The 15,608-nt window shown below is 43.6% G+C and overlaps 1 protein-coding gene across 1 annotated transcript in view; it reads left to right on the top strand.

Moving 5' to 3' along the window:
• Nucleotides 1-948: 948 nt before the first annotated feature.
• The window catches only part of RHOJ (ras homolog family member J), a 54,484-nt gene continuing 39,824 nt past the window's right edge, over nucleotides 949-15,608 (top strand). Inside the window, exon 1 of the mRNA XM_010584152.1 lies at nucleotides 949-1,604. Coding sequence (XP_010582454.1) covers nucleotides 1,427-1,604 — 178 coding nt within the window. The 5' untranslated portion in view covers nucleotides 949-1,426. The remainder of the gene's footprint in view (nucleotides 1,605-15,608) is intronic.

Raw genomic sequence — 15,608 nt, 5'->3', positions numbered from 1 at the left:
TCTTGTGGAAGGGAAATGCAGCGAGCAGGATGTGCTGGGCTGTTGTATTGGGGTTAATGTTAATGTCTGGCTTGTTTCTGCTGGAAATTGCAAAATCTTTCCTGTGGAAGGAGCAGGGAGTTTGGCCCTTCGTGTGCATATAGGCTGTTATATATTTAAATGGAGAGAAGACTTAGGAGGCACGTGAAACACTGGAACAAAACAGACGAGGAGGCAGGAATCATATATTTCAAAGCTGTTTTTCCACAGACTGCTATGCAGTGTTTTTATTTTTTTTTTTTAATTTTTTAATTCCTGTAACTCTTAATTCCACTTCTTTCTCTCTGTCTGTGTTTACATATTTACACTAAGAGGGGAAAAACTCCCTCTTTTTCTTTTTCTGGGTGGATGAGGGGAAGTGCAAGAGAAACCGAGTGCCTGAATTGAAAAATCAATTATTTATTCTGTCTAACAAAGTTTAAAGAGCTATAGCCACAGACAGTTGACATTAAACTCTACCTACCCACTACAGCTCCCGTCTGCCTTTCCACCTCCCCCCCTTTCCCCTCCGAAATGGAAGAAAACACCTATCCCGAGATCGGAGGAGATCACTCCTGGGAACAAGAGACAACCCTGAGACAGGGGCACAGCTCGCAGCCTCCCCGTACCCTGCCTGGCCACGTCGGTCCAACGCTCGCATCTTTCCCAGCCTCGCCGAAATCCAACTCGCCCCTCTGGGTGCCGGCAGCCCCGAGAGCAGCTGGAGCGCAGGATGGAGCAGGACGCCTAAAAACTTCGTTCTGCAGAGAGACCTCTAGTGTTTTTCTTTCTCCATGTCCTGGCAGAGTTCCTCCAAAGTACAAATACACACAGAGCTCCCATTGTTTGCAGCCCTTCACAAGCCCACTGATCCTAATATGGAATTCAGCAGGAAACCCATGATTTCCTGACACACAGCAAGCTGGAGAAAGAAAGGAAAAACTCCATTAAAAACCTCCAGGCTCTCCTCCATGTTAGAAATGAAATGGAAAATGGAGTGGATTTAACAGGAATCCCTGATTCCTGTGGCCAGGCTGGAGGAAGGGAGACACGAATCAAAGCTGCAGGCTGCTGATATTTTTTAAGTCGCAATAAACACTGAGAACTCCGGGGCAGGATGAAGATTTCCTGACTCGGACGAACGAGAAAGGACAGATTGCTTTTTTATGATATTCTTCTCTATATATTTAATTTATTCACCTCGATGATTCTCTTGACTGATCTGGTAATTGTTAGAAGCGGCTGTGACAGCCTGGAAACATTAGTATGATTTCCTGAGTTTGAGATTTGCTGCCCCCCCCCCCCCAAACTCAGGAAAAGTCAATACAATCGCACTTCATTTTTCCTTCATGTGCACTTGGAAGTCCTGGGAGCAGCAAGAGCAGCGGCAGCAGCGGCAGCAGCAAGAATGAACTGCAAGGAAGAAGATGACAACTGCACTGACGGGAGCAGCAATAACACGAAGAAGATGTTAAAATGCGTGGTGGTTGGGGATGGTGCAGTTGGGAAAACCTGTTTGCTGATGAGTTATGCCAATGATGCCTTCCCAGAGGAGTATGTCCCCACTGTTTTTGACCACTATGCAGGTAAGAAAGTGCTTTAAAAGAAATTTAATTGAGAGCTCCACGAGAGCCAGGAGGGAGGTAAAGGAAGCTCAAGGAGAGGAGAGGACGGTTCAAAGGGGACGCATGGGTTACTTCTTGTCCGGGAGTGTGATTTGGGCCTGGATGGTAGCCAGGCAGCTTAGGTGGCAGCTCATACAATTGGGGCAATGCAGGATTTATTCAGAGAACTTATTTGCCTGCTTCTCATTTTTATTTTGGTTTTGGCAAATAAGCAGCATTAGGGATGCAATTAAATCCACAGGATTTTGGGGACAACAAATATAATTCAGCCTCCATCAATTTGTATTTTTGCTTTGTTTTTGAAATTCTGATGTTCTGAACTTCACAGGCTGCAGTTATGATGAAGACTATATATATATACATAAAAATATATGCTATTGGTGATCTTGTACCTCACGGCAAATGATGCATAAATTACAATATTTATATCCTATTTAAAGAGTAATCTTTGAGAAAACCAGCATAGTCTCTTTCAGTGCTGTCAGAATGTAATGCTCCTTTCAGAGACATTTGTTACTCCATCTATAAATACATTTTAATACTATAACTTGATGGTAGGGAAAGCAGAAGTGGTGACTGGTTTGAGTACTTTATAATGAGGGAATTTGTAGTATAAGAAAAAAATATGAGCATAATCAAGACCATCGATGATGTTCGCTGCATTGCTGTGCAAAACAGACCCACAGATTAAGTGCCATATTCACAGGCCTCTTTCTGTAGCAGTTACTTATTTTACCCAGCTGTGCCCAAAGTTATCACGCAGATGGTCTGATAGGCTAAAACTGTTGATCAAACTTCTGTTTAAATTTTCCTATCCCAAATTCTGCTGTTTTTCTTCTCTTGCTGCTCCTTTGGCTTACGGTTGTTGTTGTTTATGAGATCCCTGAAAAACGGATTCTAGAAGCACTGCAAAGCTCATTGCTTATCTTGCAGCAGCAGTTGGAGTTTCCCTCATTCTCTCCCCACCTCCTTAAAAACTGAATTTTCATGGCGTGGCTTATCATAGATTTGGTATTCTGTAATGGGAAAATCTCTGTTTTCATTCTGGCTTCATGTCAGGTTTAGCAGATGAACTGGCCAAACAAGAAAGCTGTGTAATTGCAGAATCTGATCCATGGAAATGTGAAGACCTTTTCCTCCACAAGAGTGGGCAGTGTCACTTCTAATGCAAGCAACGCTCTCTTTCCTCTACCCTTCCCACCAGATAGATGAAATGACCATTTTAGAAAAAAACCTTTACCCAGACAAGATATAAGAATATTGCGTGGTGGAAATAAGTACTTCCATGAGCCAAAAACCCTAAGGAAGCCTGGCTGCATGGATTTATGTCTTATATTGCAACAGCACCCACTTTCCCATGATAAGCTGAGCTCTGCTTGTCCCTTACAGCTTTGCTTCCCAGCAATACGCCCCTGTCCTTCACTGTCTCCCATGCCCTGCTAATACCTCTGCATATGGAAAAACTCATACAATAGCCGATACCAGACCACGTATGCATTTTCCTGCAGGCTGGGTGGTTTTGGTGTGAGTGTGGGTGCACACATGTGTGCACACACATAGGCGCTGATGCCAGCCGGGCAGGCTGGCACCCGGTGGGGGCACCACTCCGAGTTTCTCTTCCCTAGCCAGCCACGGGTGACTCGCAGGGACGTGCTTTGATTTTGTTTCCTCTCTGTCAGAAGCGGTAGAAATTGCTGGTGGGTTCAAAAGTTACTGAGGGAGAGGAGGGCTGAGAGGGGGACAGGAAGATGAAGAGTGTCGCTGCGTAATCTTTATTTCCTTAGGGTGCCAGGTAAAAGCAGTATGCATGCACTTTTAAATCAAGCTGTGTTTTCAGGGTTTGAAAATTTAGACTGCTAAAATATCTCCAGCTAGTCTTATTTGCCTTCTTAACTATTACAGTACATAAATATAAACTAAAAATGTTTTCAATGAGAAAGTTCAGAAAGATAAGGGAAAAAATAACTCTGTATATTAACATGCTATTCTGAGACCAAACCCTGTCCAGCAGCAGTGGTCAAAACCAGCATTGATCAAAAACAGAATTTCAGTCTTTTGAGAAATCCCATCATTTATTAAACCAATTTCACTACAAAACTGCACAGAGAATTGAGCAGTGGAAATGACTTCTGGAGCAGAGTGCTGGAAAAAATCCCACTCATAAAACATAAAAATATTACATGGCATAAAGTATAACATAACCTATTTAAAATACTGTGGGTATTGAGAGAGAAAAGAGCTCGCCGGGGGCAACCTTACCCCTGAGCTTACAGCCTTTAGGGTATCCTATTGCAGCAGCCCCTTCCACAGCTATCTGCGTGGCAGCCCGCGGTCAAGAGGAGAGGTGGCAGGGCAGTACCGTGGGCATAGCGGTGCCGTGGGCATGGCCATACCACAGGCACCATGGCACACAGGGAGGCTTCACACATGGGCAGATCCTGCAGAGTGGTTGAGGCTCTGGAAAAATCACATTTGAATTTACCCCAGGGAACTGGTTTGCCTGCCCCTGCCCTTGCCCCTGCCAAAACCAACTGTTTCAACTTTCCCAAACAAGCTGAAACCATTTGATTCAGTTCTGTGCTGGAAATGCTCAAAAGCAATTAATTGCTGCAGATTTTTGCAAAGCTGCACTTTCCATTGAAGGTTTTTCACCCAGGCGTTATTACCAGCAGTTGTGAGTCCCAGGGCATTTACCAATTTCCTCCTTTCTAATGGAAAAAGGGGGTGGTGATCTCAGAGCAGTTTCTCACTGCCGCAACTCCAGCGACTCGGGAGAGACAGTGATACTCTCCAGCCCAGCGTTGGGAAAAGCTCCAGATGCACCATTGCCGTGGCCAAGGCGTTAACCGTTCACGGCCCCACAGCACCAGCTGCGTTTACTTGCCCTGCTGCATTGCATCTTTTCAGTTCCTTCCCCAGGCATGTTTTCACGGCACGGGTGAAGCAGGTGAACATACAGACAAGGGTGGCCCAGAGGAAGCAACCAACGTTTCAAAGGGCTCAGCTCCAATGCTATTAGATCTGTACCGTACTTATTCAGTGCCTTTCACATGAAGGGGCTTGAAACCGCTTTATGAAATTTGGGCCCAACCTGCCTCTAAGAAAATCAAAGGCAGTAGATGGATTTCGCCCAAGGAAGGAACAGGCTTTCTGCAGATAACTTACACGGCGTTTACAACTCAGATACGGCGATGCCTGGGACAAAAGGCTGTTGGTGTTTCACCGTGTATGGAGCTGCACTGTACAAAAGTCCAAACCAGTTATTAGCTCTGCACTAGTAAAATTCTGCCACAAATTTCACCCACAGTCCACAAAAATGAATTTGTTCAGGGCCTGTTGCCAGGGTTGGGATGTGATGGATGTAGACTAGGGTCAGAGGCAATGCCAGGGAGATGGGGAAGGCAAATTTGTTACTTGGATACAAAAATGGTTTCTTTTGTTGGATGTGTGGAATTTTATGAGTCTGGTAATTTCTCAAGGCATTTTGAAGAGGTTTTGCTGGAGGCCAGAGCTCTGAGTAGGTTTCCTTACCTTTGGTGAATTTCCAAGTCCCACACTGAAAGGCTTTAGCCACGAGGTAAATGGCTATTTCTACAGCAGGCGAACCAAAGTGCTATCCCAGTGACAAACAGGATATTACTGGCAATAACTGTAACAATAGGGACTGTTTGGATAGTGAGTAGATGCTTTAATATGCTGGTTCCATTCTGTCTTTTGAACATCAAATGCTGATTTTCCATGAGCAAAGGTCTCTCAGTCAGGGTGACTTGTATTGTATCTAGCTATGTGAGGTTATAAATGTTTAATTAGGGCTGAGGTTATACCAACAAAAAAATTCAATTCAGCCACTAGCAGAGTTGGTTTAATAGTACCAGAATTAACTGGCTTGCTCTATGAAACACAGAAGGGAGATGTGTGTTATTTGTTACTTAGGCAGCCACTAAGCATCCCATTTGGTATTCATGAACCCTAAAAAACCAGCAATTTTTCACATGAAATTTATTCACCCTAAAACTTATATCCAGGCTTCCTAGAGAGGTGGTCAATGCCCCAAGCCTGTCAGTGTTTAAGAGGTATTTGGACAATGCCCTTAATAATATGCTTTAACTTTTGGTCAGCCCTGAAGTACTCAGGCAGTTGGACTAAATGATCACTGTAGGTCCCTTCCAACTGGAACTATCCTATCCTGTTCTGTTCTATTCTGTTCTATTCTATTCTAAAAGTGATTTTTTTTTTTAATGTAAAAAAAACCTCAGTGATTGAGCAGCAGTACCTCAATGCCATGCTACTAACTTGGCCCACTGTGCAGACAAAGGTGAAAAGACTCATTAGATGGTTGAAGTCTAAGGAGAAGAGGATGGTGAGTCTTAAACTGTCTAGTTTAGGCATAGCACATAGATGAATGTCATACAAATAGCTTTAGGAGCCAAAGTTGCATCTTTGATAAATGAGAGAGTTCAATCCCTCCAAAGCAGAACTGCAAAGCATCTGCACTAAAGACATAAAGTAGATGGCGTAAATGTGTCCCTCCCTCCCGTCATATGTCGGCACAAACTGGTGAACATTTATAAATAGTGAATCCATTTGAAAAAAATTAGCAGTGGCATGTGATCAGCTAATGAATAGCATACAGAATAGTTCAGCCATGACTGAAGCTCTGTAAATTAAAAGCAATATAGAAGACGACAGCCGTTAATTACTGTTAGGAGACACATTTTTGTTCTTTAGTGATGATTCAATCTAATCTGTCTGCCTTTGCACTGAAGTGGGCTGGAGTGCTCAGCAGTCTTGCAGAGCGGTGATCCCAACGCTGCCGGCCGTGCGGGAAAGGAGAGTCTTCTGTTCTGGCATTTTTATTAGAATAGGAGCAGTACTACTGCTCTTGCCAAGAGCAGTCAGCTTGTACCTGTGCAAATCCATAAATCTATTATATCCTGCCCGTATGCCACAGCACCGATTCAAATCCCTGTTCCTCATGTCCTCCCATGAAAGAGAGTGGTTGGAAGTGGGCTGTCGCTGATCATCGGGCTGCCCATGGCTGGTCACTCAGTCCTGGGGCAGGCAGGAGCACCCAAGGGAGACTGGGACCACCCTGACACTGTCGATGGGCCATGCACGGAGCAGCTTTGCCTTGTAGCGTCTCCCCGTGGGGGAGGAACCACCAGCCAAGATATGGCAGAAACCAGACGTGAGCCGTAACATCCCAAATTTCTCCAGCCACAGGCACAAGGGCACATCTGTCCACACTTTTGATGTGCTAGTTATTTTTAAATGAGTGCCAATGCACACTGCTTTCGACTGGTTTCTTCTTGCCATGGCGTGTAAGCAATGACTTAAACCCCATACCATCAGGTTTTTTCGCCCATTTAAACTTTATTAAACAGGAAAAGACTACCCAAGGAGATTTGCAATTTCTGCATGGGTGCTGCCGTGGGAGTGTTCACACTACCACATTCTTGAGACAGTTGTCTCCTATAAACAGTCTTGGTAGCACATTAGACAAACCCTTCATGTGATGTTTGGGGTCATTAAACTGAAAGAGCTATAAATAGCACTGAAAGAGAGCTGTGATGTTTATTTGCATGGATGTTTGCAGTGGGTTTTTTTTCCTTTTAATGTTCATCCAATTTTGATCGTACAGATTTGAACTTTATCCTTGAGACAAGAAAGCATTGACTCTTTTAAGATCTGGCTCTTTAGACTAGCAGCCACAGAACAGATATGTTCATTTTGCCTCTTGGGACCTAAAAGAACTTCTCTGCTAATCTTCCTGGTATCATCCAGAATAAACCAGGGATCTCAATAAAACATTCAGGGTATAACACAACAGAAACCCACCAGTGCAATTCAAAGGTTTTCATGGCTGGCTTTTTTGAAGATAAATTTTACAGAACCACTACTTCTTAGGCTCCCCACAGAAGGTTTCATTCTGTGCCCTCTGTCACATAAGCCGGAGAAGATCTAGTGATCCTCAGGCTTTTTCACGTCCAGGAAGCCTAGACAGTCTTTATGCCGAAAAGCTGCTTTTTGCCTGAATCACCATGGTTTTTCCACATTCGGATGAAGCAGACAGCATATACGCTCCCAAGCATTTTAAGACTTTTTCCTTCTGAAGATGTTTTACAGTATGTGAAGACTTGAGATAACTATCGCTCATATCTCGCTTCCTCACACACATCCCTCTATTGTCCCGTGGGTGCACAACCCACTCGAAGCCCGTGGAGACAGAGGTGTGTGCATGCTTTGTGATCCTATTTACTCAGGGCAGATCTCTTCTGCAGCAGTGCTCGGAGCACTGCAGTGACAAAGACCCTGTTGTCCCCTGGTGCTACTGAAAAGCAGCTGTGGCTGGGGAGGAGCCTGCAGCACCTGAGCTGCTTCCAATCTTTGCCTCTGGCTCCGTTATATAGCTTCTCTTTGTACTGTTGCCGTTCCTGGTTTGATTTTACACTGACAAAAGCTTTATGCTACAAAGAGACACAAAAGAACTCTGCACTAATCCCTCCTATACCCGCCAGCATCTTGCTGATCACCCAGCACTCAACTGACAGCCCAGAAGCTGCAGAGAACTGATTTCTTCATCCAGTATTGGCAGTCAGTGGATGTCCTCGTCAGGAGTTGGACCATTTGGATGTGTATTGGTGATTCGGATGTAGAATGATGGGGTTTTTTTAAGGTCAGCCACAGTCCTGAGGGAATGGGTTAGAAAGATGAGAAAGTCAAGTGGCTTAAAAAAAAATATTTCTTTGCATGGTATGTGATTAGCCCAAGGAACATCACTGTACAGAAGTTACTGAGGACAAAATTTTAACAAGGTTTGCAAAAAGGGAGGTTGGACCAGATATCAGGGAGATTGAGTGCTATCATAAACTAATGAAAAAGATTTCTGCAAGAGATAATAAAATGTGAGCCTTCTGTTAGAGGCCAGGAAAAGACATAAATTTGGTCTGATGAATGGCAAATTATATTAAATCTGCTCACTGCTACATCAGAGATGAAGACTTGACTCCTTCAGCTGTGAGTTTGGCCCAATCCAGCACTCATGTACTCAGTGCTGTAGAAAGGGACTTTTTGGAATGATTCTTCTGATATATGGATGGGCAAACAGATTTTGAAATGTTGCTTATGCAGCAATGGACTGTGGCAGAGAGACATGGAGGGCTTCCTCCGGAGCACAAAAGGAGTTAACAGTGGAAGCGATGACAAAATGACCCTTTTCTTCTCCACTACTCCAAGACAGCCAGTCTTAGTCTTTCCCTCCCCTTCTAATCAGCGTAACATTGCAGGAGGTGACATCAGCTGAGGAAACCAAAACTGAAACTGTGGCCTCTGGCTCTTGAAGGACAATCTCTACAGTTTGAACTAACAATCATATCAATTATCTTAAAATCAATAATTGACTCAGTATATGTGGCCAGCCATCCACCCCAGGGGACGAAACCACTTACAGTGGTGCCAGACCAGGTACGTGTTGACAGCCAGGCAGATGCTTTTCAATAGCAGATGCTCCACATGTAGGAAATAAAAACAACTTAGCAAAGAAGTCCAAGCAGCCAAAATTCCTAGACATGTACAAACTTCTTCATTTCTGCGGGATGTGACAGTGTTTTTACTAAGTCACCGTTACAATGGCTTAGTTACTGATTAAGTCAATGCAAAATACCTCCACTGAAACTTCCTTCTCATTTTCTGTTCTCTTGATAAACCTTGATACCTTGATGTCTATCCTAGTGATACACATCGTTGCTACTGTGCATCACTGTGTATTTTTTGCCCTGCAGGCAGTGCCTTTCCTATGTTCTAACTTTCCAGTTGTTATGGCCAGACCTAATGACATCATGGAAATGGCAAGGGATGAGGAAGAGCAAACATATTTCCTTCAATTGTTCTGTTCAGACAAAGTCATTAAACAGTAATGACATCTCCTGTCAAATTATTATTTATCTTTGCAATGAAAAAAATCCAAGTTATTATATTTCTAGCCTGCTTTTAAGAGTGATCACTCACCAGTCTCCTGTCAGATATATTGTTCTTGTATCCCAAGTGATGGGTCTTCTTGCTAAGTCAGGGAATAAGTTACTGAAGAATAAAAGCTTTATGAATTGTCACCCCAAGTTTTATCCCAAGAGGCACTGAATGAATGAATTCTAGACTGGATTTATGAACTGGCATCCATATCTCTTTTTTCCCCAAATAAGATCAGGGAAAATGCATTTTAAAATAACATCTAATAATTAAAAGCTAAAAAGAAAAGAAGTTGATTTACCTTATTCATTATCAAGCATTATTTGCATTCAAACTCAGAAGTCTCTTACCCAAGACAAGCCATGCTACCAGCAGCCTTGGCTGAATGCAGGGACTAGACCTTACATGCAACTTCTACATGTGTGAAAATGCTCAAGTGCCGTTCATCAGCCAACAACTTTCTCATGTACCCAGGTGGACAGGAAAGGTCTCCCAGATCTGAGAATTAATCATTACACCTCACTGCACTCCTAAGCACCGTCCATCATGTCTCAGCAGTGAGGACACAGCCAGGTGAGCATAGCATGAGGGAGGATCCAATGATACAATCCAACCGTGTGGTTGGTGCCACCTTTCGCTGAAACAGATGCAGATCCCATTATGCAGTGACAGCTTTTCCTTAGTATTTGTTATGTAGCATACATATTCATAGATTTATGACCAAGAGCAAAACCCTCTTCTTAAACAGATATCACTGTGGGCATGGAAAGTCATCATATGAGAGTAGGCAAGATGGCTTGGAAGGGTCCTGGGGGATGCAGTGCCATCTGCACCCTGTGGCACTTGCTGGTAAGTGGTGTCCCCAGATAGTCCCCATAGCAAAAGTGGTGTATTTGGGATCCCAAGGAAGAGGAAGGTGTGAAAGACCATGAAAGCTTGGTATTTCAGCTAGCACAGTTCCCCAGACTTAGCGTGGGTCCAGTGCACCAGCAAATCCAGCAGTGGGGTTGCCCCAGGGTTGCCTTTCTGCCTCAGGGACTGGCACAGCAATGTATCCATAAATATGAAATGCCCCAACCGGCCTCAGGGGAAGAGAAGGCTGGAAAAACCATTCACTGACAGGAGAAGCACTGGGAAAAAAATTTTAAAAAATCCTCCCAAAGGAGGGAGGTGGACAGCTGTAAAAATATTCCCAAGCACAGTGGCACAGGGGGCACAGTCAGGAGGGTGATGGCTTGGGAGCAGGAGGGGAAAAGCAGCACGGCGCTGTACCAGGATCCTCACTCCTGGTTCAGGACAGTATGCAAGTGTATCATGGAAACAGCAGTCCCAGTGATGAGCACAGGAGCCAGCACTTCGGCATCTGAAAGAGTTAAAGAGGACCGTGCAGAGGGGCTGGACAAAAAGGTCCTGCCACAGTGCAGGAGGACGCCTGAGATGACTCACTAAAACTACTTTCCAACCCCTGCAATTCTGAGGGGATGGAGGCCACGTCTCTTATTAAAGACTTTCTGGCACAGACATCTAGCTATAACTTTGAAGTAATGATATTAACAGTATCTGCTAATGCTCAGCTTTCTGCAGACTTTAAGGAAAAGAACAGCTTCAGCAATGAGTGGGAAAACATACATGTTCAAACATAACAGTTTTCATCCCCTGGGAGATGGGACAAAAAGAGCATCTATTTACAATAATAATGCTGCTTTGCTGAGAACAGACCATAAGGAAAATCTCATAAGGTTGGAAAATGTGTTTTAAGTTCACAAACTGTCTCATGCTCCAGCTCCAGAGCGGGCAGCTGTCCAGCTGCTGTGAGCAGCTCTGTCCTCGAAGGCCAGACCCTCCCCGTCTCAGACACTCTCCGTTTCTGAGCAATCTCCCCAGCTCCATTTCAGAAGTGGTTAGCTTACCTCACTGGGTTTTCCTCCAATAACTAGGCGTAGGGTCAAAGACTTTTTCTAATTTGGGGGGCCCAGTTGCTTGAGATCCTGTCCATGAGCAGCAGAAGTGCAGAGACCTGATTTTTCATTTAAAAGGTGAGGCGTTTCCACCAGGGAATCTCAGTGAGTTTCACACTGAAGATGTCTCCTGAGACCATCTATTTTATGCTACATATATATCAAGCAATGGCTTGTGGAAGTAATGCCCAGGACTTCATGTTGTCCATTCAAGCTTGGACGAGAGTGCTGCTATTGAAAGGTTGGGTTGTATGAGCCCATTCCCAAATGGCTCCATAAAGGCACACAAACTTCACTGAGGGCTCAGGGTCTATCTACATATAGATTACAAAATACCTCTGGAGAGGTATTTTGCACGTTTATTTTTGTTTCGTTATAACTACACATAGACCTTTTCAGCTATATGAAAACACAAAGGATACTACAGAATTGCTTGCAATTTCTTTCTAGTTTAATGCCATTTTTGCTCTCTGAAAACTTGTCATTAAAATTTTCAGCAAAAGTATGAACAAAAGCCAGGAGGGCATTAGTACGCTCTTATTTAAGCTCTTAGAAAGACCCTTTAACTGAACAGTGCTGCTTTGCTTTGTTCTGTGTATGCAACCAGTAAATCTCAAAAATCAAGTACAATTCCCTTCATCTCATTGCCTTCTAGTTACTGCTCAGAATACCTAAGCCTGTTCCAGGAATACAAGGGAGTAACATCTCCCATTAAAAAATATATGTGAAATACAGCTTTAAGAAAGTAATTTTCCAGGAATACCATCCATGAAAACAGGATCAAACTCAACATTAAAAGAGGAGTTCATATTCCAAAAAATATTCAGCTAATCTGCCAGAAACTAGGCCTTACGGAAGAACTCCAAATTAGCTGAGCCAGTTCATGATATCATTAATATGGAGAATTTCCCTTGCCATGCATAGTAATATTCTCTGATGGAGTGTGCCACTTGGAGATCAGCTGGGATTTACCTAAACCATTCAGTTTGGTTCAAGTCCACAGGGGTGAGGTTGCTGTGGTTCTTGTTATTTTAATATTTTAGAGTGTTAAGTGCATTTTCTCCCTCTAGTCTCCCTCCTGGGAAACTGCTGAAATGGTGAAATAATTCATTCATATTACCCAATTTATTTCTTTTCCTGTAAAAAGCTGCTTGTAGCAATACCATAAGTCTCTCCTGATGCTTCCAAGGAAGAAAGAAGCAACGGGGAGTGGGAATGCAGAATGAGGTCCCCAATCTGAATTAATGCTTGACAGAGGAAATCTATGCCAAGAAAATGGTGGAACGGGAATAACTTGTGTTGTCTCCATATGGTGCCCCCAACTGGGTTTCTTTCCCCCTGTTCCCTATTTAAATGCATGAACGTGAGAGATTAAAAACAAGTCTTGTAACAATTTTGCAAGGAAAACATTATTTGAGGCTATGCCCAACAGGGTGGAAAATCCTGAGGACACAAGGGAACCATGTCCCTGGCTGAGTGCATTCACAGCATGTCATGGTGAGGTGCCTGAGACAATTCATACAAAGACCACTTGACTAGAGAGCACCTTGTACCTTCCATCACATTAAGTCCTTCCAGGTCTTGATCCCCTTTCTGCAGTTGCCTCCACCTTTCAGAATGAATAGCCGCATTTCCTTTTCTCAGTATTTATTTTCCACATTGCTTTTTTTTCCTCAAAGAATAGGGTCTTCCCACCTGAAATGTTAGAGAAAAAGAAAGACGGTTTGTCTCTCCAAAGCATGCCTGGGTGCAGCATGGGACATGGAGCTGGCCAGAACTAGATATGGGTCCTGCAGACCCATCTCTGAGCCAGCTGGGTCCAAAACCAAACCACAGACATTGCACACATAGCAGCTGCCCCACAAGCACCGAGTGATAATTATTACCGTGTGTCTCCTCTGATTTCCTCAAGCGCTGCCGAGCTGGTGAGGACTGCAGCCGGCCAGGGCATGAGAGCAGATGTTCTTGCCTTCTGACAGATGTCAGCTCTGCCCGATGGAAAATGCCATCCAAGATGAGGGAAAACCAACAAGCAGCCAGACAGGGCTTTGCAGGACGGTAGTGGGACCACCCTGCAGTGACCACTATCCATTGCAGAGATCATCCAGCAGCCATCTCTTTCCTGGCAAACCCCTGCCACAGCATACCATAAAAGCATGATCTCAGTGTTGCTTCTTGTGCGCAAGCTAAGGAAGGTCAAAAAAAGCCAAGCAGCTGCATGAGAATCAAAAAAAGCAGAAGAAAATAGGAGAGAAGAATTTGAGGAGGGTGGGAAACAAACGTACTCCTCAGAGGATGGAGGCGAAAGGTATGTTTAGGAGAAGACACTCCAGAAGCAATCCATAAACCCCAAACAAGTGATTTGTAACAACAATGTTTTGGGGGATATGACTCATGATTTTGAACTTTTGGGGTTAGCAAAAGTTCTGGCCAGAGCATTTCTGATGAACTATCCCACCAAGAGAAAATGCTGACTCATGAAAGTTGAAGCATTTTTTAAATACTTGGAAGGACAAATTCTTGAGGTCCAGGGCCCTCTGGTTATTTCTGACAGTGCAGCAAGAAAGACCTAAATTGAAAACAAAATATCTGAAGGTTTTGTTTTCATTCCATTGTAAAATGAAAATAAATTGTAAAACCTCAGAAGTTGTCACAAAGCTGAATTATCATCCCCCTGGCCAGTTCTAGTTGGTTACTGTTATTATCCATTTTACAGTTATTGTAATCATTATTATTCAAAGGCAGACTTACTCCCACTTCCTCTAAAAGAAATGTTTGTGCAACAAAGACAAAAATTTCCAAGGAAAATGCCTCAAATAGCATGAGCTCAGGTGTGGTTTTAGGCTTTCTCAATACGAAGAGCTGCAGTGGTTGCAGGGAGAGGTTGGTAATCCTTACAAGCTTTGGCAAACCTAATGGCAGAACCAGGCAAGTCCTTAGGAGAGGAGAAAGCAGTCTTTGAACTGAGTGTTGCTCATTGTGTCTTTAATCACTTTTGTACAACCTACCTGCAGAGTGTTTTTTTTCTCCTCTTCTCCTTTGATGACTTTTGTCATCACATTACTGTCTAATAAATCTACATTTCTAATTAATAAGCCCACATAGGTTTGATTTCCAGAAGGAGGAAGTTAGCCCAAGCGCTCTCAAAGGTTTTCAAAGTACATCTTCCCTCCGCCAGACACAATCTTGTGAGTGGTCCCCAAAGTCAGTGACACTGGGACGAGGACTTCAGCCGTGATGCCCAGTGGATGTGGAGGGCAGTGTCTGTGGCCACATTCTAGTGATGCTGCTTGTAGATTATGGAGGAAATATACAGTAAAGGACCTGACTGGGAGTTCATGCCTTATTAAGTTAGGAGGAACACCATCGTGGTTAGGGCAATTAGGTTGTGTGCAATTAGTTTGAACTTGAAATGCAACCTATATTCCAGCTTCTGACATCATTTACTGTTGGGTCACTTTCAGGATCCCACCCATATAGCTGCATTTCTATTATCTGTCACACTAAGAAACCAAGATGCTGCTATTTGATAGAAAGGATTCATTCCATAAGCCAGAAGCTAAAACGGTCTGTCTTTCCCAGGAACTTCTCAACAGAGGGCTCAAAATCCTGTCTTAGTATGGATTACATCTGACCGAAGGAAGTTCATTTGGGGTGTCCAAGGACCACTGAATTTCAGATTTCCTATATGGGCAGCCTTTTTTAATGTGGTCCTGCTGTGAGCTGTCAGGCAAGAATAAAAACAGAGCCATCAGAGGTAATGAGAAGGCACTACCGACGGGGCCTAATGGATTTTCTTCCTTAGAAGAGCTGAAAGCGTAGCCTGAAAGAGAGTGGTTTCATTTCCCAGTGAGTGTAGTGGGTGTGGGTAACTAAATTAGATATAGTCTCTATTGTAAATATTTATGCCTACTGCCATAATACATAGCTTTTAGTCTGATGATCTTCAGTATGAGGAAATGGTGGTAAATACATTTTGATATTGAAAATGGAGGAAATAATAGCTTTCTAGGCAATCCTTTTGAAGGTTAGCTATGCTCAT

Source organism: Haliaeetus leucocephalus, unplaced genomic scaffold, assembly GCF_000737465.1.
Source record: "Haliaeetus leucocephalus isolate CR32 unplaced genomic scaffold, Haliaeetus_leucocephalus-4.0 Scaffold944, whole genome shotgun sequence".
Lineage (NCBI taxonomy): Eukaryota > Metazoa > Chordata > Aves > Accipitriformes > Accipitridae > Haliaeetus > Haliaeetus leucocephalus.
Note: the sequence above shows the minus strand (reverse complement) of the source record. Positions and strands in the feature narration are given on the sequence as shown.